Here is a 26,913-nt window from a genome sequence, read left to right on the forward strand (position 1 = left end):
AAAATTTACCTATTTTCTGAGAATTTTTAGATTTCTTTTATTCTGAAAATCCTTTTTATTGCGCAAGCTGATGACATAAAGAAAAAAAAGAATTATTTTTATGTTGAAAAACTCATGGAAAAAGTCCATGGACCCATGGACCACGACCTGAGGACAGGCCGGTCCATAGTCCACTGTGGACTGATTATGCAAGGGTGAAGGGGTATGCGATCTGAGCCGCACGTTCTGGATTGGATGGCCAGAGATGGAGGTGGTGCTTTTGAACTTGGTTGGCAATGCTGGACAGGGATCGCGGCTGGTCGACGGCAGCACACAACCAGAGCATCACCGGAGTCACGCGAAAAAGCGCACTCGGGCTGCACTGGCGACGGGAGAAAGCGCAAAAGGGAGAGAGGGACTCATGGAGTTTCACCGCAGAGTCCTCGACGGCGAAGAGGGGTGGTGGACAACGGGCAATGGCGAGGATGGTGGCAGCGGTCGGTGCAGCGTCGGAGACGGGGTTCCTGCGGTCGAACGATGACGGCGTGCCCCGGTTTCAACTTTGAATGGTCCTGTAGTGCCGGAGAACAGGTCAAATCGGTTGGAGATGGCACAAATGAGATGAAATGGCGGCGACGGTGCAACCTCACCGGAGATGGGGAAGAAAACGGTGCTAACGGTGAATCCGAGCGAGAAAAGGGGTGTGAGCGGGTGTGAGGGGTGTAGAACCTCACCGAGGTGGTGAGGGGCAGCTTAAATAGGCACGAACGCGAGCGGGATGGCCAGGGTTTGGAGAAACAGCCGATGACACTAATGGCCATTAAGCTGATGGTTTTCCGCCTTGATTGAGCACTAGAGAGAGGTTAAGGAGAGGGAAACAGGTGGGGGCACTTGTTGGAGAGTTAAGGCATTGAATCCTGCCATTTCAAGAGGGAGATAAGGCGTGGGGAGGCGCGGAATTTGCGGTAGCCGGCGGAGGGCATCGAGCTGGGTGGGAGAAGAAAGAAGGGGAGCCGGCTCGGTCCAACGATTCACCACGGCTTGAGCCGGGCCCGTGAGGCAGAGAGAGCAACAGGAGGGGGAGCGGTGAGGTCGGCTTGGGCGAACGATCGGACAGGCTCGGTCCGAGAGAGAGAAAGGAGGGGGGAGTCAATAGGCCTCGGCCCAAGCGGAGAGAGGAAGGAGAAGGCGGCCGAGGGAAGAGAAAAGAGAGGGAAAAAGATATTTGGGCTAGGCTTTGGGTAGAAAACGACCCTGAGGGGCTTTAGGAATTATAAAATCGCTTTTCATTTTAATTTTAAACCATTTCCAAAAGAGATTTTAAACGAGCGTCTTCTAGCGATTTTTTTAAATTTTTTTCTACACATAAAACCTATTGCAACTACTGCGGCATGAATGCATCAAACACAAATATAACATATGATAAATTAAATTTAGAAATTAATTTTCTTCTAAATTAAATAAAATTTACAATTTTTATTTAATTCTAGCAAAATTTTAAAGTATTGTGAAAATTAAAAATTTAGAATGTTACAAAATGCATATTACTTTATTGTAAGTAGCCAAGTTTTTTTAACTAACTCACCAAACTGCTAGATCAACTTCTGCATTGATCTCGACAAAAGATAAGATTGTCTGAATCCTATGCAGTTAGGAAATGGAATACTATTCAAAACAAAGTGACGGTGGGAATTAGGTTTCTGAAGACTATTAGAGCATAACTTTCATGAATTCAAGGGACAAAGAGTGATGCGCACCAATAATTTACAGTATGCTTCTTACAATAGGACGGCGCTAATAAATTGCATATAGACTTAAAGAAGTTTTCAATGTAAGTCCACAATAGCTGATAAATTCAGGTGACATTTTGACAGATCCTAGACGATTGGCTAAGTCGCCTTCTTCCCAAATCAGTCCTAATGGGGACTCTGGCTAACAAATAACAGGAAATCAGGACATTTTTAGCTTTTGAGTTTGTTTACAATTTGTCTGTTGATGTAAAAGGCCTCTCTTTTTGTCAATATATATTCGTTGTCGTGAATCTCATGATCATGAACGTACCTAAGTTTACCTCAATGGCAGTTTCATGGAACATTTCATACACCATATAACCATTTTTGCACAGGAATATGAGAAGTAAAATACACTGGTACTGTAGTAATCTGCCAGACCTTGCAATCTGCCAAACAAGCGGCATGACAGATTGACAGTTGGAGCACAACAACCAGCTAGGTGACATGACATGCATCACAAGTAATTTGATCAATGCAGCAACAGAAATATTGTTAGGATCAGTGGTCCTAACTAGCCTACTAACTTGTTTTCGTGGTGATCTCCAGGGGAAATGACGGAGGCGAGCCTGCTAGCATCTCCATGCCGTCACGGAGACCAGCTCCCCGAGTTGCCAATGCAGGACCAGCGAGCCGGCGCGCTTCTCCACACGGAAGCCCCGAACCGGCACCTTCTTGAGCAGTGAATCCGCCTGCGCCTCCGCGAAGCTGCTTGCTTGCACCGGCACGAACCCAGCCGACGCGAGCATTGTCCTCCAGGGCGGCGTCTTGTCGCCCGCGGTGGCGGCGTGGTACCTCTTCACCACGCAGCTCTCGACCCTCGGCCGGATCAAGAAGCGTTCGATCTTGCCGGCTACGTTCGAGTCCGTGTCGACGGCGTCCAGGGACTCCAGCAGGAACACGCACGACTGGAACGCCTGGAACAGGTGCGCGGCGAAGGGCAGCTCGCTGCGGTGATAGCTGCGGTCGACGGAGATGACAAGCTTGGCGCCAAGGCGCCTGACAAGGTTAAGGATGGACGGCACCGCGGGAGCGTGGACCGAGCCGACGGGAAGGTGGACAGCGATGGCGTCGCCGCCGGCAATGGCGAGGAGCTCCGTGGGGTCCATGGTGTCAAGGTTGAAGAAGGCGAATTGGAACCGGACGCGGGTCTCGGCGGCGAAGTTGGAGAGGTTCTCATGGACTAGCTGCAACTCCAGCGGGTGGTACGACGCCGTCGACACCAATGCGGTGACTTTGAGCGCGGTGCTGGGGCGGCGTTGGGCCAGTTCCTGCATCAGCGACGCCCACTGCTCACCGACGCCGATGTCGAAGTCGAGCACGTGGATGCAGCCGGCGCCACCGAGCTCGTCGAGCACGGCCTGGACGCAGGTGAAGTGCGTGAACTGGAGCACCGGAGAGACCTCGGAGAAGGCCTTGTGGGCGCCGAGCTTGAGGAGCACGTCCACCGGCGTGAACGCCGAGGAGGCGTCGGCGGTGGTGGAGAGGGCAACGCGCAAAGCCTCCTTGAAATAGAAGGCAGAGCGGAGTAATGGCGACCCGGCCGTGGGAGCGGCGGGGAGCCGGTAATTGAGCCGCGCCAATATCTCGCGGGCGCCCAAGACGTCGCCGGCTTCGGCAAGTTTGGCCGCCTCGGCGAGCTGGTCCACTTCCGCGGCAGGGTCGTCGCTCGCCGCCTCCGCCTTCGGCTTCAGGGCGGGCACGAGCCCACCTGCGGTCGCGGCGGGGCCGGCCATCGGGTGCTGCCGCTCCGGCGGCGCCAGCGCCGTGTCGAAGGGCGGGAGCGCACCGAGGAACGCGGCGTGCCGGTGCGGCTGGTGGATCGAAGGGCCGAAAGGTGCCGCCTTTGTGTCGTCCAAGGCCTGCTGGAACGGCAGCGGCTGGCGCGAGAGCACGGAGGAGGGGATGTGGTCGAGGTCAAGAACCGGGTGGTCCATAACGCCGGGCATCGCCTGCGATGCGTCGTCGCCGCCAATGATCCACCGGAGGAAGGTATTGTCCTGCGAGAGCCCCTGCGGTTGAGCGACGGCCTCCGGGAGCCCGACGCCGGGAGGCTCCCAGGCCTCTGCGGCGCCGAGCTCCATGTCAAGGGGCGGGAGGTGGTGGACCCAGTCCTCCTTCCCTTGGGCATCGTCGTCGTCCCCGGCCGGCCATGCGGGAGGGGGCGGGGAGACGCTCTTAGCGTTAGCGCCGGCGAGGGCCGCCACGTCGCCCAGGGGCGAAGACAGCGTGGACGCCGAGGTGGGCGGGCTAGGCCGGTGGTCGAGCACCGAGGTGAGATCCCAGAAGGCGGCGAGCTCCTGATGGGGCTTGCCGTGGGCGAGTAGTAGGTGTTGTTGCGGGAGTCCCCTATTGCGCGGCTCCGACGATGTCGTCTAAGCAGTAAGGACAGGCAGGGAGAGCACTTACCTCATCACAGACACTCCATTCCGTCACAGCATGCAGCAGCGACAAGAATAGTAAGAACAAGGAGCAGCAGGAATATGATTGCTGCGATGTGATGTCTGTTGCTGCTACGGCGCCTTGGCTGCTCTTGTTGTTGTTCGGCTCGATCAGTCTTCCTCTCCGCTCTGTCTCTGCTGTGGCCTTGCGGTTGGTTGCTTTTGCTCCTCTCCCCGTGGATGGATATCTATCTTGTCTGGTTCAAACTGCTGTTTGTGTTGTTTTTAATACTGTACTACTACCGAAGTACGGAGCTGAGGTGAGCGGGAAAAATCCAAAGGTACGCAATATACACCACTATATTTCTTTAAATAGATAACATATTATCTTATTTACAATTCTAATATACGTATTTAGTACATCATATTAAGAGTGTTCATAGTCTTTGAGACTATAAGGTGAATTAAAAATTTTAAAATATATATTTAAATTAATAAATAATTTCTAATTTTATCAAAAATTGACAATTGCTAACATTAATATGTTTAGGCTCCAACCATGACATAAGTTCATACCTATATTTTAAGTCAGCCTTTAGATAAAATAAGCATATTTATTATAAAAGCAATTAATACACAAGTATATACGTTGTAAGAATTTATTATAAAAGCAATTAATACACAAGTATATACGTTGTAAGAATTTATTATGAGCAATTACTACACAAGTACAAGCGTTATAAGAGCAGTTACCATATAAACACGGGTTGTAAGAATTTGTAAGAGCAGTTACCGTGCAAGTACACATGTTACAAGAGCAATTATCACACAGTCACACGTGTTGTAAGAGCAGTTACTGCACGAGCACACGTGTTGTAAGAATTTGTAAGAGCTGTTACCACATAAGCACACGCGTTACAAGAGTAGTTACCACATAAACATGACCGCACGGCAATCTCGACTATATTCGGCACACGAGGTGCCACACAAACATGACCGCATGGCAATCCCGATTATATTCGGCACTATATCACATGAGGTGTCGAATATGATCTACAATGTCATATTCGATATTTCGTGTGCTGAAAATAATGGAACCGACCCATATTTGGCATCTCGTGAAAAAAAAACGGTTTTTGATAAATTAAATGTCCAATTCATATGCTATAATTATAAATACGATAACATATTATTTATTCTAATAAATATGATTATATATGTTACCTATTTTAAAAATTTTGCCCTCTCACTCCACGATCGAGTATCTCTGCAACAACTATAATCGTCTTTGGAGCGAGGTGTGTGTGAAGCTGACTAGTGGAAGAAGAGAGGAGCCGGGCCGAGTATTTTTATTGTCGTGGCGGTGTGAGTCTACCATTTGGATTTGATGTCCAAGGAAAATGGATAAGTACTAGCAGCTTCTCCGCCTTTGCCCCTCTCTCTCTTTCTTTCTTACAGCTCGATCGAGCTTCTCTTTGCATCTCAAACGATCATTTTGGGTGTGTTTAGTGCTTGAATAAGGTTCGGTAGAGATGTATCGTATAAGTAAATTGAAAGAAAGGGGATTAAGTGGAGATCGTATAAGTAGATGTTATATATTTTTTTTGGTTGATTAAATTTAAGATCGTATAAGTTGATGTACGAGATGAGATTACGATTGGTTATTCATATAAAGATAATTTTATGATACTAATAAGTGAGTTCGCTTGTATGAACAGATGAGGGTGTATTTTTGCATCCACTTATACAGGTAAGAACAGTAGAACAAATAACCAAATATTTTTTTAATATTAACATGATCCTCATAATACAATTTTGACTACTAATTTTTGTTATAATATAATAATAAAATATAGTAAAATTATAGTATTGATAGTAGTTTTGTCTAACGTGGGTCACATGTGGCAGTGAGCCCTACTTGTAATATGACATCTTATCTTTTCTTCTTCCCTCTTTTTTCTTTCTCTAAAAAAACAGAGCTCATCGACCCACGAACGCCGTTGTCCCAAGCTCTTTAAAGGGCATTGCACCTCCTCCTCTCCCTCTCCCTTGTTCTTCCCTCTCTCGGCCAGAGCACAGAGCATAGCGCAGAACTGCCACTGAGCACTATTCATAGCACCCGAGCCTCGTTCTACCCTTTTCTGACCTAAATTGAGTGCGTCGGCCTCATCTTCCCCAACTCTGTCCACCACCCAATCCGATCGCACATTGAGCCATCGCTGTAGCGCTCCTTCCGACCAAACAAGCACACGGTCAGCTTCCTCTCGCCCTCCTCCTTCTTTTGCGCTCGTTACTTTTCCTTTGGCTCGACACCGGCGCCTCTTCACGGTGATCGAGCGCCTCGGTCGCACACCGTCGATCGGGCCACGGCCAGGCCCTCAGCCCAAGAACCCCCTGGCAGGCTTCCCCTTCACGTGCATCGAGCACTATCTCCTTCTCTCTATGGTGGATGCGTTTGTGATCCTCTTGCACAATCGCAGGAGGAGAGCCTTGCGGTGGAATCCCAGCCGTCTCTAATTGTGGTTTGACGCTCAAGCCAAGGAGCCACCGGGACGCACCGACGCCAAGGACAAGCTCCGGACCAGTGGTGATCACGCACAAGCCTTGTACCCTGTCGTCGCTCTACTCCACTTCATCAAGTCTTCTTCCACTCTGATCGTCGTCTCTCTTTCTCAGTGATCCTCAGTCCGCCTTCTTCCTTGCGTAGGCTAGTAGATGGTTGGTTAGGCTGAGCTGACCGCACTGGATGAGGATCACGTCCACCTACTCCTTGGTGCAGCTCGACATGCGCACCGGTGCCGATGGCACCACCACCACCGACAGTTGCTTCGTCGCCTCCTCCTACGAGGTCTGCAACTTCTTCTTCTCCTCCTCCTTGCTCACCGCAATATTGGTCATCATGATGAAGACCGAATTCTTGTCGATCACGGTCGTCTCCTCCGAAGCCACATGGGCAGGAGCTCTTGCTGTCGCAGCACGTCGAGCCATGCCACGCATCTCGCCACGCCAAGGACTGCCATCACTGTGGATTGAGGAGACTGGAGCCCTGTTGTCACCCCGCCAAGCCGTGCTGCTATCCCGCTGAGGCCCTGCCGCTCTCCCACCGAGAACGATGGGGGTGGAGCTGCTTTCGTCCTCCATCGAGGCAGAGGAGGAGAACCAGCTGGAGACCTTGCTGCTACTGCCCATGGCACTGAGGAGAGGATCGACCAGAGGCCCTGCTAGCCACCGCCCATGGGGACCGGCTAGGAAAGATGGAGAAGATGATGAGATGTCATCTGACATGTGGGTCCCATTATCATGTGTGAGCCACGTACGACGAAACTACCATCAAAGCTAGCTAAGGAGGTAAATTACACCGATTTAAATAGTTAGAGGATGTGAGATATCTAGTTTTACGGTTTAAATGGGAAAAATAGATTCGAGCAATAGTTGAAGTTGAAGGAGGTTATATGGATTTTTTCCTTATAGGGACTGTGATGGGCCGTATAGCACGCAGAATGTGGGCCGAAGCGAGAAGCCCAACGTAGCTGAGATCATCGAGGAGGAAGAGGGAGAGGTCCACCGTACCCACCCAATTCTGATGGCCGCCTCTCTATCCCGCATCCTCGGCGGCCCCGGCGCCGCCGCCCGCTCCGCCCTCCGCCACCGCGCAGGCATGGGCCTCCCCGCCGGCAAGCACATCGTCCCCGATCAGCCCGTACGTGCTCCCTCCCTCCCTCCCTCCTCCATTGTTAATCGAGTAGAGGATCTCTCGCTCTGTACTCCGTCGCGTCTGATTCGAGCCTAATCGCTCGCAGCTCCCCGTCAACGACGAGCTCGTCTGGGACAACGGCACGCCCTACCCGGAGCCCTGCATCGACCGCCTCGCACCACACATCGGCAAGGTACCTACCTCTGCCCCCCCCCCCCCCCCCCCCAAATTTATTTCTTTTCTATCTGTAACGCACGCCATAGATCCAAGCTTTACTCTGCTCATCTGATTCGGTCAGTATGAGGCGTTGGCGTGGCTCTGCGGAGGGCTCGGCTTCTTCGCCACTCTCGGCCTGGCCGCTGCTGTCAACGACAAGGCGTCCAAGGTGCCCTATGTGAGTGCCTCCTCAACGCCCCCAAAATCATTATTTCTATTAATCGCGCTGTAAACTTGCGTTTGAATAAGATGCTTTTACTCATTGCCACCTCAGATGAATGTTTCAACTAGAAAGCATTCTGCGATTTAGACATTCCTTTAGGCTTTGGGAGTGTAAGACGTAACGTACTAGTGTTTGTATTACATATTGTACAAGGGGATATGGAAGTAAGCAATGTGTGATGTTGTATATTGGGAGGAGGAAACTAATCTGCGTTTGGTCTATGTCCTTCCTACAGGACTTCTGTTTGTGGTTTTCACACGTTTCATCTCACCAGATACATGTGCACAGCAGAATTGTTATAGGCTTTTTTTTGGGTTACATTGACCTTAAATAAGGGCCTTAATTGTTTGCAAATCAGCAATAAGGTCCTTTTTTTTGTCACAGATGGGATTGTAGGTTTATATTCTCGGCCCTTTGCAAAGCACAACACTATTGTTTTGGTGTGGATAGAACAAAGATTGTGTTGCATCTTGAACACCGAGTGGAGAAAAACCAATCTCTCATGGTCCAGTGTGCCAAGTCTCCCTGTTGTCAACTCTAGCTTGAATCTATTATTGTTCAAGGTAATATGGAAGTAAGCTAGGTGTGATGTTGTATGTTACTAGGAGCAAACTAAGCCGTGTTTGGTTTATGTCCTTAGTAGAAGAATGCTGTTTGTGGTTTTCACATGTTTCGTCTCATCAGATACATGTGTACACCAGTATCATTATAAGCTATACTTCCGACTACCAGAACTAAGGAATCTGCTCATTGCCCATTTTTTTGAGTTAAACTGACCTTAAACAAGGCCTTAATTGTTTGCAAATAAGCAACAAGGCTGTCTTTTTTTCTGTCACAGATGTAATTGTAGGTTTTGGTGTTGGTAGGACAAATACCATGTTGTATCTTGAACACCAAGTAGGGCAAAACAGTGTTGACTTAGACGCTAGACGGGCACTCACCCAGCGACTAGCGACTAGGACGTCTAGGCAGCGCATAGGCGGTCTTGGTGGGTTTTACTGTAGCAGCGAACATCCTTGTATTTATGCAAACAAGTAGCTATATTTGACATGTTCATACAATATTTGACATTGTCAAGTGGAGCAGCATGAAGCAATACTCAAAAACTACCTTAATTGCACATTTTCAGATTTTCTACAGCACTTCACTACACACTACTACAGTAATAAAGTAATCACTGATCAGCAGCACAATCTTAGCTCACGAAGTAGCACTAACAGTAAGTCAGTAACACAATTATTAGACCAAGCACCAAGCACCAAGCACTAAGCACCAAGCACCAAGCAGATACATGTGTACAAAGACAGTTTGTGGTTTTCACATGTTTCGTCTCATCAGATACATGTGTACACCAGTATCATTGTAAGCTATACTTGCGTCTATCAGAACTAAGGAATCTGCTCATTGGCCATTTTTTTCGAGTTAAACTGACCTTAAACAAGGCCTTAATTGTTTGTAAATAAGCAACAAGGCCCATCTTTTTTCTGTCACAGCCGTAGGATAAATACCATGTTGTATCCTTGAACACCGAGTGGGGAAAAACAGTGTTCACTTAGACGCTAGACGGGTGGTCACCTAGTGACTAGGACGTCAGGAGGCTTTGTACTGTAGCAGCAAACATCCATGTATTTATGCAAACAAGTAGCTATGACATGTCCATACAATATTTGACATTGTCAAGTGGAGCAGCAGAGCAGCATGAAGCAATACTAAAAACTACCTTAATTGCATATTTTTTCAGATTTTCTACAGCACTTCACTACACACTACTACAGTAATTACATAATCAAGTAATCACTGGTCAGCAGCACAATCTTAGCTCAAGAAGTAGCACTAGCAGTAAGTCGGTAACACAATATTTATTAGACCAAGCACCAAGCAGGCAAGCAGTAGCAACATCAGCTGGTCATGTCGGCTGCCTAGATGCCCTACTCACCGCCCAGAACCACCTAGCTGCCATCCAGACCAGGCCGCCTAGGACCGCCTTGGACTGCCTAGGCGGCTTGATCCCCTGGCCAACCGTTTAACCTCCTAAAAACGGCGGTTGGCCGTTGACTAGCGACTAGGCGACGCCTACGTGATCTGGGCAGCTGACTAGGCAGGCAAAATAAATCTCTCCTGATCCAATGCATCATGTCTCCCTGTTACCAACTCTAGCTTGGGACTGCCTCCTACATGGTAAATTTTTGTCATAACTCATGACACATGCTCCAATTACGCGGTTTCGACCTATACCACGAATCACCATTAAACACTGTACATTATATGTAGTTTTTTTTTGTACTGCTATAGTTGGTGAGAGAGATCGGTTAGGTGACACCAATAGGTGGAACCTAAGAACTTCTAATTAGTCAACTTTTGAGGGAGGAACTAGAGGTACTGTACTAATGTTACATGGATAATTGGATGGGAGGTGTCAGGCTTGTGTCTGATCTAATGAACGGATATAGCCTCTAGGAAATAACTGCTCAAGACAAACTAGCTCAGTGAGGTGTTCCTCCTCCATCATCCAACTGCCTTCCCTGCTTGGCTGGTGCAAGAGCAGTGTGATTGCAATCCATGTTGAACAAATTCGTCAACCAGTATATATGTAACTATTGTGGTGTAGGATTTTTGTTTTTTGTGGTTGCAGACCTAATGTGATTTCCCCTATGCATTTGGCTGACCAAATATATGTTGTAAGTTGTAACCAATTGAAACCTTTCATATGGTTAATATTGTGTGGAGCTATGGATTTCCATCACAAAAAAATATTTTGGTGTCATGTCCCAATGCCACCCGTTAATGTTTACTTGTTTGGTCCGAACTTCATATATATCATGCTGCTGGTCCGCTTTGCCCGAATCCTCATCATGTATTGTGCATGACCTCTGTCGTAGCAAACATTGAAAATTAGATTGGACAAATTTGTTATGCAGTGAATTTTGAAAGTGAAGATAGTTTTTTTTGGTTCTGCTGGTGCTATAATTTACTGTTATTTGGAATAGAAAAAGATTCCCACAAGTTGGTGGACTTCTGTTGCGTGAACAGAACAAGATTCCCACAAGAAACTGTGGTTTCAACTCGGCTCTACTAGTTTTCTGTAGCTTTGAAATCCATAACTCCATTGAGGCTTGAGGAAATCCCTTGTTACCATGAAACTGTGAAGATAGTCTTGTCCTATGAGTCTTATCACATATCTTGTATGTGCTGTGTTAGAATGTTACGGAAGATTCGAGTCCATAACCATGGTTGTTACGGCGGTGTGGCGAGGCATGGCGACCCACCACCTTCACAACTTTACAGCGCCATGGCGCGTGGCGTGGCGTGGCGACGCCATAAACATGTGGCGAATACACACATTATAGTCTAGAATATTAACAAATAACAATGTAAATGTAGCTTAACAGTTATAATCTACGATATTAGGAAATGTAAATGTAGCACAAAAGGCAAATATCAATGTAAATGTAGCACAAAAGACATAACTCTCTCATGTCTCAAAGTTGTACTGTTATGTCATTGTGTGCTAATGTGCTTAAGCTACTGTTATGTTTGCTAATTGCTTAGTGTGGTACTTTGCTATGTGTGCTACAGCTTAGAGTATAGCTACTGCCTACTCTCTACTGTTATGTGTGCCTAGTGCAGCAGTGCTTGAGCTGTGTGCTACACTGCTACTGGCCTACTGCTACGTGTCAATGTGTGCTTGGCTGCTTGACCTGTGTACGTGCTAAGTGCTTAAGTGTGCTACACTGCTACTGCTAGTGTGTGTGCTCATAGTGTGATACTGGCATGCTGGCTGCTACTGTGCATGAGAGTTGAAACAGAAAAAAAAACACAATAGAAGAGGAGCCGAGGAGCTACTCGATGGAGGGCGGCCGGGGGCGGCCGGCTCGGGAGATGTCAACTCGAGGGTGGGGGTGGCCGACGAGGGAGACACCGAGGGCGAGGCCGACAGAGGGCGAGGGCGGCCGGAGATCCGAGGCGGGAGCGGCGAACACAGCAGGTGCAGGGGTGGTGAACTTCCAGGCAGGGGCGGGCGGAGATCGACTGTCCCACCTCCACCGGCGGTGGCTTAGGCTAGGGTTCCTCAGTCCTTGCGGGCTCTCGATGGATGCAGATAGAATGGTGCGGGCGGATTCCTCAGTCCTTAACTGGATTACCAGGTAAGTCACCACCAACCTAACCTTCTACTGCACCCACCACAGAGCCGCCATGTGCCACAGGACGCCATACAGGCGCCACGGGGACGCCACGGCGATATGGCGGACGCCATACAGGCGCCACGGGGACGCCACGACGATATGGCGGACGCCACGGCGATATGGCGGACGCCATACACGGCGGAGTCGTGGCGTCCCTGTGGTGACAAGGGGATTTCCGCCACGACGACATATCGTCGTTATGGCGACGATATCCCGACGCCATAACAACTATGAAAGACAATAACCAATCTGTACTATAAAGTGATTCATCCATCTGCAGGATCACATGGGACTGTGATCCATATGATTTGGTTGTTATTAGTACTATTTGTGGCCATGCATGTATGCAAGTAACATGATATCGTGTGATGATTGCAATTCTGAAAATCGCAGTCTTTCTCAATGTTTTGGCATTTTGTGCTGGCATGCCAACTTGCTAGTGTAAGAAGTTATTTGTTTTACCTGTACGTCACTTAATCTCTATGTGCAAACAAATTGAGAAATCTGCCAGCTGCTTTTGATAGGTATTGTTCACAAACTGACCAAGACTGTCATATTGGTTGTTGCAGACGCCAAAAGTCTACCCATACGACAATCTGAGGGTGGAACTTGGTGATAGGCCATAGCAGGACCATTTCATCTGATGGAGTTGTGGTAAATCAAGCTACGATGTGTGCCATTATCAGAATGACCTGCTGCTCTTAAAACTTATAACCTACACTTTCATGAGTGGTGTGTGTAACCCTAGACTGGTTGGTTGTTGTTTCCATTACTTTACAGCTAGCTAACTTTATGTGTTTGAAGCAAAGTGATGATGCTAGCACAGCAAGAGTACAGACGTTGTGACGCTGACTATAGCAGAGCATTGGTCTTGTCTTGGTGTGACTTGTGAGCGAGGTGATCTGGCATTGCCTGGATGGTTGCTGCTGACAGCTTGGGATTGTTGGGGTTTATCAGCGAATGCAAATGTAACGAGGTGGTGCATCCATTGCATGGCTTACGGTGCGTTTGGATTGGGGAGTTCATCTTAGGAATCCCTTGTGTTTACCCTTGTAAGCAATGTCCGGTGTAAACGTGAGGAATAAAATCACACCAAAATTCATATAGATTACTTCATCGAGGATCAATTTACTTTTCAAACCAAGCACGCCATTAGTACCGTTAGCGGCCGTGTGGATGATGAGGCGTGATGGTCTTCCTGGTGCAGCCTACACATGGATGTTCCTTCCTACAGAGCCAATCGGTTGGTGAACCCGATGCGCTGCTGGATAAGTTTCAAGATCTTACACAATAATGAATAATCTATCCAAGCCGGCAGGCCCCCTCTCGCAACGCATTCATCGCGTACTACTTGCAACTTGCATGCATCGAGTCTGTTTGATTTGTTACCTCTCTCACACTTCTCATGTTGGCTAGCTCAACAGGTAGGTTACAACTTGATCATAGTTAATTCTGATTGTACGGAAGCGATCGATATTAAGAAGGATGGTGGCAATTCCATAGGTTCGGCTGCAGTTATTTATGAAGAATGCACGTTTATGTATCGTAGATTTTCTAATGTGATGTTTCAACACTGCCCGAGGAAAGCTAACAAGGTAGCTCATACTTTAGCTTGTAATTCGGAAGGGTCTCTGTTGATTGTTTGGCAAGAGGAACCTCTCAATTTTATTTTGGCGCTGTTGACTAATGATGTGTCACTAGCTATGGATCGGATCGATCCATGCATGCACTGTATGGATCGGATCGATCCATGCATGCACTGTCTCTTCATTCCTGGCCTCTAGCTAGTTCAACATCTCCTGTGAAGCGAACAATGTAATGCACGCCCTAGTATAGACTTGAGACTTGAGAGGACAACACAAAATCAAGATGAAACCAGCAAAACTGGTTAGATATTTTGATGCATGCATGCATGCACGGGTCGAATATAATCGAAGTTGAGATGTGAGCCACAGGTTTCACCCTTTCAGATCACTACTAAACTAGCTAGGTTCCAATGGGGCACTTGAGTGGGCCGTGCCAGCTACAGCTTCACATGCCTGCCTGCATGGCCCATGCATAGATACAGCAAAATACCTCTAGGCCTAAATAAACCCTTTCCTGGCTAGCTCAGCCCTAAGCTACAGCTACAGCTTCACGAGCGGCCACAGCTAGCTAGTAACCCCAGCAATGGCCTCGCAGACCTTCTCGGCGGCGTCCCTCATCCTCCTGCTCGTCGCGAGCACCTTCCTCGTCAGCGAGGTCGCGGCGTGCGGCAGCTGCTCGATCGCACCCAACCCCTCCACCGCCGGCACCCAAGCCGTGCCCCCCGCCGCCTTCAAGCTACGGCAAGTGCCCCAAGAACACGCTGAAGCTGGGTGTGTGCGCCAACGTGCTCGGCCTGGTGAAGGTGTCCATCGGCAAGGTGCCGACGGACTCGTGCTGCCCGCTGCTGGACGGACTCGCCGACCTGGAGGCCGCCGTCTGCCTCTGCACCGCGCTCAAAGCCAACGTCCTTGGCATCAGCCTCGACATTCCCGTCAAGCTCAGCTTGCTCCTCAACTACTGCGGCAAAAGCGTCCCTGAGGGCTTCCAGTGCGCCTGAATTAAGGGGCATGCACGTGTCACTTAATTTTTCGTCGATTCTTAATTATTTGTTCCTCCAACAGTAGAACATCTCTTCATGCAGTTACTGTATGTGTGATTCTTGTGTGTCATCGAATGTAATGCGTCCATTGGTTGTTGCTTCTTCTTTTCGTTCTTAAATTGCGTGTGTTTGGATGTAAGAGGAACACATCGATCATTGCTTCAACAATAAGCATGTAATCTGTACTATTTGTTTTTTAAACGAATTTGTACTATTTGCTTGGTGAAATGTAACTTGTAGAATCTGTTAATTGATGTGGGTATCAATCTTTCTTATATACTCTCTCCGATCACAAATATATATCGTGTTTTAGTCTCACAAACTCTTCGCTGAAGGTATGTCATCCTTGGACGTCAATACACTTTTTAATATTTCCTTTCATCATTGCTCCTGCTAAATAAGTGATATCACTCACGTAAATAAATGATCTCTCTTTCCTAATGTATTATAAATGTTGAAATAGTCTTATATTGGTTGCAGAAGTACAATGTGCACAACTTAAAATGTGAAGTTTTTCATCTCATTAGCTAGCTTTTGAGGTATAAAAAGACCATTTTATCATATTATTGGTATAAGAGCCCAATGCATAAGGTGTGAGCCATAATATTTAGTCTAATAGACACGAGTGTGTGTGAAGGTCTAATGGGCCGTTTATGTCGGTGGGGCAAGGCCTGAGGGACCGCCAATGTATGGTGAAAGACAGAGGGACACCAATATGTGAAGGGGGCATATTTATTATAGAAGGGCAATACTGTAAGGAACTGTCCAAACAGTATTATAATTAATTATTAAGTCAATTATTTCTTTAATTATGATTTCAACGATTAATCAAAATATTATTCTAGTAATCTCGTCACGTGTTCTGTATACAAGATCAGAACATATGTCTTTTCAACATAACACATCACAACATAGCTTAATAAATAGTGAGTAATTAAATTATATTACAAATTCTTAAGTATTTACCAAGTTATTACAATTTACAACAAAAGAGAGTTAGAAGGAGACTAAAATCTACTCAACTCCTAACCATAAAAAAACTACACAGCGGAAAACTAAAAACTATACAACAAAAGGAGGATGGAGCCATGTGTCCTTAGGCTCCGTCACAAAAAGCACGACCTTAGAGTAGTTACCTACTCATGACCATCACCACACTCGGTAAGCGTGAAGTAGCCAAAAACCAACTCCTCGCCGGTAACACCTTAAAAAACAGCGTGAGTACGAAGGTACTCATAAGACTTAATCCATAATGGACACTTATAAAATAGCCCGACTCCAATGATCATGTATTTGGATATTAGCAAGAAAATACCACATAGTTAAATAAACTTCATGTGCAAAAGCAAATTTGACATAAACATGTGTAAGCATCTATACTTGACCAACACGACTATCTACCCATAAGCCTCAACTAAACATATATGTAAACGGAACCATAGTAACGATAATGTCTGTCAACAAAACCATCTCATCATAACCACTACATCAATCCATATTCGTAACTCTACGACTGCTGCAAATGGAAAGAAGCATGCTCATGATCGAGAGCGCAATATTTCGAAATGTTTTGACACCCTGCAGGGGTACTCCTTTACCTACATGATTTGATGACCATACGACTTGCATGACTACACAGGTCCATACAAGGGGGTACTCATGTCAACCTTTTCTAATAAGCCCCGACCGTTTGATCATGCGTCGATAGGTGCGGGGGTCATCCAGAACTACTCCCAGTGCAAAATAGAAATCCCAACCGGCCTCATGTCCGACACCATCAACCTGCACGCCAAAAAGCCACAGCTACAAAGGTAATCGGCTTATCATTCCCATATGCGACATATAGTAAGACGTTAAGTGCTAAAGCCAACTGCAACAACGATCGGTGGTTAAACGATGCAAGCGGTCTATGGTGTCTGGGTCCTTCTCTTGACCTACCTAGGGGGACTCCACATCCAGGTAGGACAAACACCCCTGACACCGCCTACATCTCATCTCATCCTCACCATTCATCGAACCAACACATCAACCTATCATTATGATAATTGTGCAAGTAATTAAAGCCTATACTCACGAATGATGAAACATTTTACCACTCGATTTATACCGAGGACTTAAGCACTTACTAAGCATCACGAATGACATTTTAAGTTGGATAACACCATATTAAACCCAAGATACAAGGATACGGATCAATAATTATTCAAGATAGGAGAATTAGTACATCAACATAGGTTCTACCCATCATAAACCCAACATCGACTCGAATTCATGCATAACATACATAAAGCGCAATATCTCACATATGACGCATATGATCCAAATTAATGGGAGAAGTATGCTTAGATGCTTGCCTTGCTGTTCAGGTGACCGTCTAATGCTACCCGTGCAACACTCGCAGAAGTCTGGTAGATCGGCACCGCCTTCAACCACGGCTGGGTCACGCGCCGGTTCTTTGCTCACTAGAGAAGAATGCATGCAAAACACGCTAAAAGCGTAAGACATGCGAAAGAATAACAATTGTGCGATCTAAAGTACATCAAAAACAGCATGAGGCCGGAGACTCCAGGAAAATCTCCGGACTCTCCGGATTTATCCGAACTCTCCGAGAAGTTTTCCGGACTCTCCGGGTTGCGGAGCCTCCGGAAAATTATCCGGACACTCCGCAATGCGGAGTCTCCCGGCATTTCTCCAGACACTCTGGATTTCTGCAGAGTACGAGCCATTTCGGAGTCTTCGGACTTTTTTTCGGACACTCCAAATTTCTGCAAAAAATGCATTCGTGCCGTTTCATCGATCGATTCGACTCGCATGACTAATCTATGCTACATAGGCATGCATATACATTATACAAAGGGTTCTAGACTCCACTCGCAGCCTAAACCCTTACAATTTTTTAGCACAATTCAACGCCCCTTTTTTAGGAAAGTTCGGACTGTCTGGACATTTGTCCAGAGTCTCCGGACTTTCGCAGAGACAAATTTCAAGAGGAAACTTGGTTGATTCGATTTCAAACCAAAGAGAAAGGTTTTTCAATAGTTCAAGGGGTCTAGAACTTACTTACTAACCTATCAACTCGATTTCTAACTCAAATTTCACCAAAATCCCTCTAATTCACTCCAAAGTTCAAGAACACACCAACTTCACAACATTAGCTCCAAATTCTGGATTCATCCAACCAAAATATGCATATATGCCATGGGATCCTAGGAGACTCACCCAAGAATTCTTTGCCGAGCTTGGGGACCATCGGTTGAAGGAGGATAAGCTCGGAAAGAGGAAGAACGCCGGTGCTCCTTGAGTTTCAAATGGTGACATCTTAATGATCAACTGATAACTGTTGTTGTAGGAGAATTCTGCAAATGGCAAGCAGATTTCCCACTTCTTGCCATACATGAGAACACAAGCTCGTAACATATCTTCTAAGATCTTATTCACCCTCTCGGTTTGGCCATCGGTCTGAGGGTGATATGCGGTGCTATGGAAGAGCTCAGTTCCCATTGCCTCATGAAGGCTCCTCCAGAAATGAGAAGTGAACTGGATGCCTCGATCAGAGATGATTTTCTTCGGAATTCCATGGAGGCAAACAATCCTAGTGAGGTAAAACTCTGCCTATTACTTGACCGAATATGTGGTTTTGACAGGAAGAAAATGAGCGAACTTTTTCAATCGGTCCACAATGACCCAAATCGAGTCATAGCCCTTAGAAGTCTTTGGCAATCCGGTAATAAAATCAATATCGATTTCCTCCCATTTTTAGGAGGGAATAGGTAAAGGCTGGAGTGTACCAGCAGGCTTAAGGTGCTCGACCTTCACCCTTCGGCAGACATCACACTCAGTAACATATCGGGTGTTTTCTCGCTTCATGCGAGTCCACCAAAATCAGGGCTTGAGGTCTTGGTACATTTTTGTGCTCCCCGGGTGACTGGATAGTAATGAGTCTTGAGCTTCATCAAGAATCTTCTTTCTCAAATCCTCGACCTTTGGGACCACTAGCAAGTTTCCAAACTATAGAACACCTTGCTCATCTTCAGAGAAACATGTGGCCTTGCATACTTTCATTTTGTCTCGGATTCAGGCCATGCCCTTATCGGCCTTCTGAGCTTCCTTGATTTCATCCAGGAGAGTGGATTTAATCCCCAAACTTGCAAGAAATCCCTCCGATCCCATCTCAAGCCTAAGCCTTCAGAACTCATCACAAAGTGTAGCATTTTTGGATGAAACAATAAGGCAATTGCACTGAGCCTTATGGCTTAAGGCATCGGCGACAACATTCGCCTTGCTTGGGTGATAGTGGACTTCCAACTCATAGTCCTTGATCAACTCGAGCCACTTCCTTTGCCTCATGTTGAGGCCAGCTTGGGTGAAAATATACTTGAGGCTCTTGTGGCCAGTATAGATGTTGCACACATTTCCGAGGAGATAGTGACTCCATACCTTCAGGACGTGTACTGCGGCTGCAAGTTCCAGATCATGTGTGGGATAACTTCCCTCATGTGGATTAAATTGGTGTGAGGTGTAGGAGACCACACGTCATTCTTGCATGAGAACATAATCGAGTCCAAAGCGAGAGGTATCGCAATAGACATCAAAAGTCTTGTGAACGTCCAGTTGTGCTAGAACTGACGTTGTGGTGAGACGAGACTTCAAATTCTGGAAAGCCGCTTCACACTCCTCGGACCACTTGAACTTGACATTCTTCTTCAAGAGTAATAACCCGTGAGTCCGAAAAAACTCCAGATGTCAGTGACACTTCTAGGCTGCCCCCACTTGAGCACATCTTGTACCTTGCTCTGGTTAATGGTGACACCGTTCTCTGACAAGATATGAACCAAAAAAGCAACCTCTTTAAGCCAGAACTCACACTTGCTGAACTTGGCATAGAGTTTGTGGTCTCAAAGGTGGCCAAGAACAACGCGGAGGTGCTCAGAATGCTCTTCTTCAGTCTTCGAGTAGATGAAAATATTGTCAATGAAAACCATGACAAATTGATTGAGTTCGTCCGTAAAGACCGTGTTCATCAGATAGATGAAGAATACCAATGCATTAGTCAAGCCGAAAGACATGACGGTGAACTCATAGAGTCCGTAACGGGTCGAGAAAACCGTCTTCGCAATATCCTCCGATCGGATCATAATTTGGTGGTAACCCAGCCTCAAATCAATCTTAGAGAACACTCGGCACTGGTCAATTGATCGAACAGTATATCAATCTGAGGGAGCGGGTACTTGTTCTTGATTGTAACAACATTCAACGGACGGTAATCAACACACATCCGCAGAATATCATCCTTCTTCTTGACAAAGAGCGCCGAGCATCCCCAAGGGGAGCTCAGACGAATGAAACCCTTTCGCAAGAAATTTTTGAATTTATTTCTTCAATTCCGCTAATTCATTTGGCGGCATCCGATAAGACCTCTTTGAAATCGGGGCCGTATCGGGCAACAACTCAATGGAGAACTCCACTGTTTGGTCAGGTGGCATTCCTAGCAATTCTTCTGGGAAGACATCAGAAAATTCACAGACAATTGGCATATCCAAGAGATCAGTGGCTATGACTGCTTTAAGAGTACACACATGGAGACCACCCTCTCCAAGGTGACGAGAAACCCGATTGCTCTTGGGACCTTTAAGAGAAATGACTCTCTTGGCACAATCAAGTCGAGCACCATATTGAGTTAGCCAGTTCATCCCTAATATTACATCTACTCCTCTAGTGTCAAGGAGGATTAGGTTTGCAGGAAATTGAACTCCCTCAATAAGAACTTTGGCCTTCGTAACAACTCGGTCGGTCTAACTTAGTTCTGAATCCATCAATGATATAGACAGAAGACAGGGTCTCGGTAGCCAACTTATGACTCAAAACATAACTATCGCTGATGAAACAGTGAGATGCTCCTGAATTGAAAAGAACAACTGCGATGTGAGAATTCACAAATGGTGTACCAACGAGCACATTGTTGTCCTCTCAAGCACCCTCGGTGGTGGTGTAACGCACTTGGGCACGCTTGGGGACGTGTGTAGCCTGGGAGGATTGTGGAGCGGGTTGAGCGGGTGACGGCTTTGGAGCAGTCACTACGGCTCCTGGCTTCTAGTAAGGGCAATCACAGGTGAAGTGCCCAACACACCCACAGTAGTAACACGGCCGCCAGAGCCACCCGTCACACTCACTTGAGAACCGACGGGTCTTAGAGGTTGTCCTTGAGGAGCGGAGAAGGACAAGCATCTCACTATCCACATCTGACGTGGAGCAGTCGAGGCCAACATGTGGGATGGAGAAGGTTGATTCTCTGTCTGTGTGCATTGAGAGCTCCTGCCCATGGAAGGCGACGGAACCCTCTTGCCCTTCTTCTCCTCCTAGTGGTTTTTTAGCTTGAACTCAGCCGTGAGGGAGGTGCTCACTAGTTTGTTGAAGTCGACGAACTCATGCACCAACAACCGGTCTTGCATCTTCGAGTTGAGGCTGCTCACAAAGTGGTATTGCTTTCGCTCATCTGTGTTGACCTCACATCCTGAGCACACTGTGTCAAGTGGTTGAACACTTGCACGTACTCCATCACCGATCTGCCTCCTTGCTGGAGGTCCATAGACTTCTGCCTCTTGATCTCCATAATGCCCTTAGGAATATGAAAGTCATGAAATGCTTGGCGGAACTTCGCCTAACACACCCAGTGATTGGCGGGGTGCATGGCCAAAAGGTTGGACCACCACGCGTCCGCCGCACCCTGAAGCTGATGGGCGGTGAAGGGCGTCTTCTCATGGTCCTCGCATCAAAGGAGAGTGAGCTTCTGCTCGACAGTTTGAAGCCAGTGGTCGGCATCCAGAGGATCATCAGCCCGCGTGAAGGTGGGTGACTGAGTTCAAAGGAAATCAGCGAAGTCATCATGGCATCCAGCCCCACCTCCTCCTTGAGGGGCCATGTTACGCACGAGGGCCTTGAGGAGAGTAGTTTGAGCTTAGCGGTTTTGCTCTATCTGCATCAGGACATCCACCATAATTGGTAGTGGAGGCGGTGGAGGGTTGTTCTCATTCGAACACTCTCTCAAAGTGTCGCGGGTTCTCATCCTACGGTGACGATAAGGTGAAAAAGGTAAAAGTCAAATTCTGACATAACAAAAGTAATATTAGTCAGATAACAATCGCAAGTGATGCATTAATTTTAGACTCTGTCAGGTGTGGAGAGTCCGCAAGAATTTACGGAGTGTCCGCAACAATATCCGAAGTGTCCGCACATTTTTGCGGACTCTCCGCGGTTAGACAGAAATGTAGGTTAGATCTTAACAAGAGAAAATGCATGCTCAAAAATATGGTGTGAAATGAACAACGAAACATGGAAGCATGCTTGATCCTTATCTTCATGTTTCTTTCACAAATGCATCTCTCACCAAACAATCATCACAAACACATACATCACCTTTCACACGAAAAGAATAAGTATTCACGCGAATGGTGCTTGTGCAACTCGCCGCACAAGCGATGTTTCATACGTGGTTGCTCACGTACTCACTTCCCATACCTTTACCTTACGAGACACCCCATATAATCGCCACATGAATAGACGACCATATCTACCATCGTATGATGGATAATCATACGCTATTGCTAATATATTCACTTTCTGTACCATCTCTGTACGGAACACATCGGGCTCCTACCTAGCACTAGTTGAGACTCTGATACTTACTACTATCGGGATGCGTTGATGCAACAAAATGAGAAATAACACAATTGCATAAACAAACAAACCAAGCATGCGTTACACTTAGAGGTATAATATAATAAGTTTATACATATTAGCATGAACAGGTGCAAAAGAAACTTTAGTGGGTTGTTTTAATGGGTTAGGCACACTTACTAAACAATGCTTAGGATATTGTTCAGGCTACTTAATTAAAGCTCTGATACCACGCTGTAAAGAACCGTCCAAACAGTATTCTAATTAATCAAAAAGTTAATCATTTCCTTAACCATGACTTCAATGATTAACAAGAATACTATTCTGGTAGTCCCTGCACGTATTTTATGTCCAAATCGGAACACATGTCTTTCGAATATAACACATGACAACATAGCTTAATAAAGAGCTAGTAATTAAATTATACAGTGAATTGGACAAAACTACAAGCATTGTGTCATTTGTAACATAAAACTACAAGTATTGTGCACTAATTTCATACAAAATCCAATTTTAATTGGATTCACACAAAAAAAATGATCTTATGTTTCTCCAAAAAATTTAAAACTTTTTGTACATGTTTCATAATTTATGTGCAATCTATTTTAATCAGATTCACCCAAAAAGTCTATGTATAATTTAAACTAAACTTCTCCATAACACCTAACAACAAAAGGAGGATGGATCCATGTGTACTTAGTTTCCATCACAAAAAGCACGATCTCAGAGTAGTTGCCTACTCGTGCCCGTCACCAACCTCGGCAGGCGTGAAGTAACCAAAAACCAACTCATCCTCGCCAGTAACACCTGAACAAACAGCGTGTGTACGAAGGTACTCGTAAGACTTAATTCATAATGTGCACCTATAAATAACCCGATTCCAAGGATCATGTATTTGAATATTAGTAAGAAAAAGCCACATGGTTAAATAAACTTCAGATGTGAAAGTAAATTTGATATAAACATGTGTGAGCATCTATACTTGACCAACACGACTATCTACACATAAGCCTCAACTGAACATATATGTAAACAGAACCATAGTAACAATAACCTTTGTCGACAAAACCATCTCATCATAACCACCACATCAATCCACATTCGTAACTCTATGACCATTGCAAATGGACAGAAGTATGCTCATGACTAAGAGTGTGGCATTTCAAAATATTTTTACACCCTGCAGGGGTGCTCCTTTACCTACATGACTTGAGTACTATACGGCTTGCATGACATAGGTCCATATAAGGAGTACTCATGTCAACTTTTTCCAGTAAGGGCAATGACAGATCAATAATTATTCAAGACATGAGAATTAGTACATCAACATAGGTTCTACCTATCATAAATCCGACATCGACTCGAACTCATGCATAACATACAGAAAGTGTAATTATCACATATGACACATATGATCCAAATTAATGGGAGAGGTATGTTTAGATGCTTGCCTTACTACTCAGGTGTCTGCCTAATGCAACCTGCGCAACACTTGAAAAAGTTCGGTAGATCGGGTCGCCTTCAACCACGGTCGGGTCACGCGCTAGTTCTTCGCTCACTAGAGAAGAACGTATGCAATGATGAGCATGAATAAAGTGCAACAAAGCATACTACAATATGCAAAACAACACACTAAAAGTGTAAGACATGCGAATGAATAACAACTGTGCGATCCAAAGTACATCGAAAAACCAACAGGAAACTAGAGACTCTGAAAAAATCTTCGGACTCTCCAGGAAGTTTTCCGGACTCTCCAGGCTACGGAGCCTCCGGAAAATTCTCCAGGCACTCCACAATGCGGAGTCTCTGGGCATTTCTCCGGACACTCTAGATTTCTACAAAGTACGAGCCATTCTGAAGTCTCCAGACTTTTTCCGGACACTTTGAATTTCTGCAGAAAACAGTTCATGCCGTTTCATCGATCGATTCGACTCGCGTGATGAATCTATACTACATAGACATGCATATACAATATACAAAGGGTTCTAGAGTCCACTCACACCCTAAACCCTAATAATTTTTTAGTATAATTTAACGGCCCTTTTTCTATAAAGTTCGGACTGTTCGGACATTTGTCCGGAGTCTTCAGACTTTTGTAGAGAGCAAAATGTGAGGAGAAAATTGGTTGATTTGATTCTAAACCAATGGTTCATGGGATCTAGAGCTTACTTACTAACCTATCAACTCGATTTCTAACTCAAATTTCACCAAAATCCCTCTAATTCACTCCAAAGCTCAAGAACACACCAACTTCACAACCTTAGCTCCAAATTCGGGATTCATCCAACCAAAACGTGCATCTATGCCATGGGAACCTAGGAGAGTCATCCAAGATATTTTGTCGAGCTTGGTGACCATCGGTTAAAGGAGGACAAGCTCGGAAAGAGAAAGAATGCCGGTGGTCCTTGTGCTTCAACCAAAAACACCAAAAGACATCAAACTGGATCGATTCCTTTGGGAAAACAAAAATGAATTGGATGGATGAGGAGCTTAGGAGCTAGGGACCACGTGGATACCACATGCGTACCTCGGCTTCGCTTCTTGAGGGAGAAATCCGAGGGGGAAGAGAGAGCTTGAGAGGGAGTGAGAGGGGGGAGCTCCCCTCCTTGTCTTGGCCAGTTGCGGGAGAGAGGGAGCACATGAGTGGAGTCTGCCCAAGTGGAGAGAAGGAGAGAGTGGTTGGCCCACTCCGGTGGGGCTTACGTGCTAGAGAAAGAGTCCATTTTAACCACAAATTCTATTCTTTTCTCTCCTGATTTTTTTTCTCTCCGATTGACTTAAATTGAAATGCTTTGATGTGCCAAAATAAAATGCCTTGAGTTTAATTATGATGGTAATGACACATAATTAGTCTTAATCATGTGATTACAGATTGGGACATGACGAATATGTCGACCTTAAAAGTGAGAAGCCCCTTACCTCATCAGCTAGTTTTTAAGGTGTAGAGAGGGCCAATCGATCCTATGCAAGAAAACTCCATCAGATGGCTTTGTTTGTGCGCGAGCACACGCATATATGGGCTGACCCAATGGGTAGTCCGAGTAGGCCCAGGACTACCTGGACTTTTGGCCCACAAATTTTTAGCTCCATCACAAATGAGAAAAAAACAAAAGCCCATGTTGGTTGTTGCCATGTACGACTGCCTGAACGCCTGAAGCCCCGAACGCCCGAACCCCGACTAGCCTAAGCACGCGGTGGTGGCGGCGGCTAGCTGGTAAGCTCTGCTCCTTTTTGCATCTCTCTCTTCTTTCACACGCGCAAGCTCTACTCCTTTTCTTCCTAGCCGAACCCCACAGAAAGCAGAGCACACCACTACACTGTCGTCGCCGACCAAATCCACTGTGCCCCAACCAAATCCCTCGAGCCTGAGCCACGAGGACCCTGGAAGGAAGGTCACTGAGTCCATTCCCCGTCGGATCCCCAACTCCCTTGGCCGGATTTGGCGGTCGCCCCTTTCTTCCTCAGCGCTGGCCAACTCTCTCTGCCCCTCTCTGTCGAGCTGCTTCACCATTGCCTATTCGCGTCAATCGACCACACGGTGAGCTCCCCCGTCCTCTGATGAGTCTTGTGCGTGAACCGGTTTGGTTTCGGCTTGATGCTAGGGCGGGTCTCCGCATGAGCCACTTGCCGCCACTAGCTTTGAGCTCATCGCCGGCCCTTTTCCAGCCAGGCCCGCATATTCGTTGCAGTGCGCTCTTGCTATTGGTGCCCTCGGCCGGACCACCGCTCGTCATTGGCGAAGGCAAGCAGAGCCGGCAGTCCATGGCGCACTGTGCAGCCATGGCTCAAGGCCTTTTGGACCAAGTCAACCTGGCCTGCCCCACTTTTCAGTGTCTATGGTTAGCTAAGTGTGGGTGAGAAAGGGTGCAAGCCTTAGTTTATTCGGTAAAAGGAGAAAGGCTTTATCGTTGCATGTAAAATTGCCTGAAAACTTGTAAAATACACCATAAATTGTATATAGCTCCAAAAATAGTGAAACCAATTTTGTTAGCTTCGTATGATCATGCTCTACCTGTTAAAAATATTAGCAATCATGATATATGTACTGAAGTTCCTATAATTAATGAAATCAGGAAAAAAACTAAATTCGGTATATTTAGATTCTGATTGTTCATGCTAAGAGTAAAATTTAGTAACGGTCATTGA

At 46.3% G+C, this 26,913-nt stretch overlaps 2 protein-coding genes and 1 pseudogene across 2 annotated transcripts; 2 read left to right on the top strand and 1 right to left on the bottom strand.

Annotated features, from left to right (window-relative positions):
• Positions 1 to 2,086: 2,086 nt before the first annotated feature.
• LOC133914924 (scarecrow-like protein 6) lies at positions 2,087 to 7,339 on the bottom strand. The gene is made up of 2 exons (XM_062357884.1): positions 7,034 to 7,339; positions 2,087 to 4,144 (listed from the first exon to the last, which is right to left on the bottom strand). Exons 1-2 carry the CDS (start codon positions 7,337 to 7,339, stop codon positions 2,342 to 2,344), a joined length of 2,109 nt encoding a protein of 702 aa, XP_062213868.1. The 3' UTR covers positions 2,087 to 2,341.
• Positions 7,340 to 7,690: 351 nt separating this feature from the next.
• Positions 7,691 to 13,573, top strand: LOC133917140 (NADH dehydrogenase [ubiquinone] 1 beta subcomplex subunit 8, mitochondrial-like). The gene is made up of 4 exons (XM_062361138.1): positions 7,691 to 7,850; positions 7,951 to 8,037; positions 8,143 to 8,238; positions 13,037 to 13,573. The coding sequence occupies exons 1-4, from the start codon at positions 7,734 to 7,736 to the stop codon at positions 13,091 to 13,093; spliced, it is 357 nt and encodes a 118-aa protein (XP_062217122.1). The 5' UTR covers positions 7,691 to 7,733; the 3' UTR covers positions 13,094 to 13,573.
• An 872-nt stretch (positions 13,574 to 14,445) lies between these two features.
• LOC133914545 (14 kDa proline-rich protein DC2.15-like) lies at positions 14,446 to 15,347 on the top strand (annotated as a pseudogene).
• Positions 15,348 to 26,913: the final 11,566 nt, after the last annotated feature.

The sequence above is a fragment of the Phragmites australis genome, chromosome 4, assembly GCF_958298935.1.
Source record: "Phragmites australis chromosome 4, lpPhrAust1.1, whole genome shotgun sequence".
Classification (NCBI taxonomy): Eukaryota; Viridiplantae; Streptophyta; class Magnoliopsida; order Poales; family Poaceae; genus Phragmites; species Phragmites australis.

What these genes read in the sequence shown, in the direction of transcription:
- LOC133914924 (XM_062357884.1), bottom strand. Translation starts at nt 7,339, where the DNA reads ATGGGCAGTAGCAGCAAGGTCTCCAGCTGGTTCTCCTCCTCTGCCTCG. An exon ending in TCATGATGACCAATATTGCG is followed by an intron (nt 4,145 to 7,033) that starts GTGAGCAAGGAG and finishes CTTACTGCTTAG; the next exon opens with ACGACATCGTCGGAGCCGCG.
- LOC133917140 (XM_062361138.1), top strand. Translation starts at nt 7,734, where the DNA reads ATGGCCGCCTCTCTATCCCGCATCCTCGGCGGCCCCGGCGCCGCCGCC. An exon ending in ACATCGTCCCCGATCAGCCC is followed by an intron (nt 7,851 to 7,950) that starts GTACGTGCTCCC and finishes AATCGCTCGCAG; the next exon opens with CTCCCCGTCAACGACGAGCT. An exon ending in TCGCACCACACATCGGCAAG is followed by an intron (nt 8,038 to 8,142) that starts GTACCTACCTCT and finishes TGATTCGGTCAG; the next exon opens with TATGAGGCGTTGGCGTGGCT.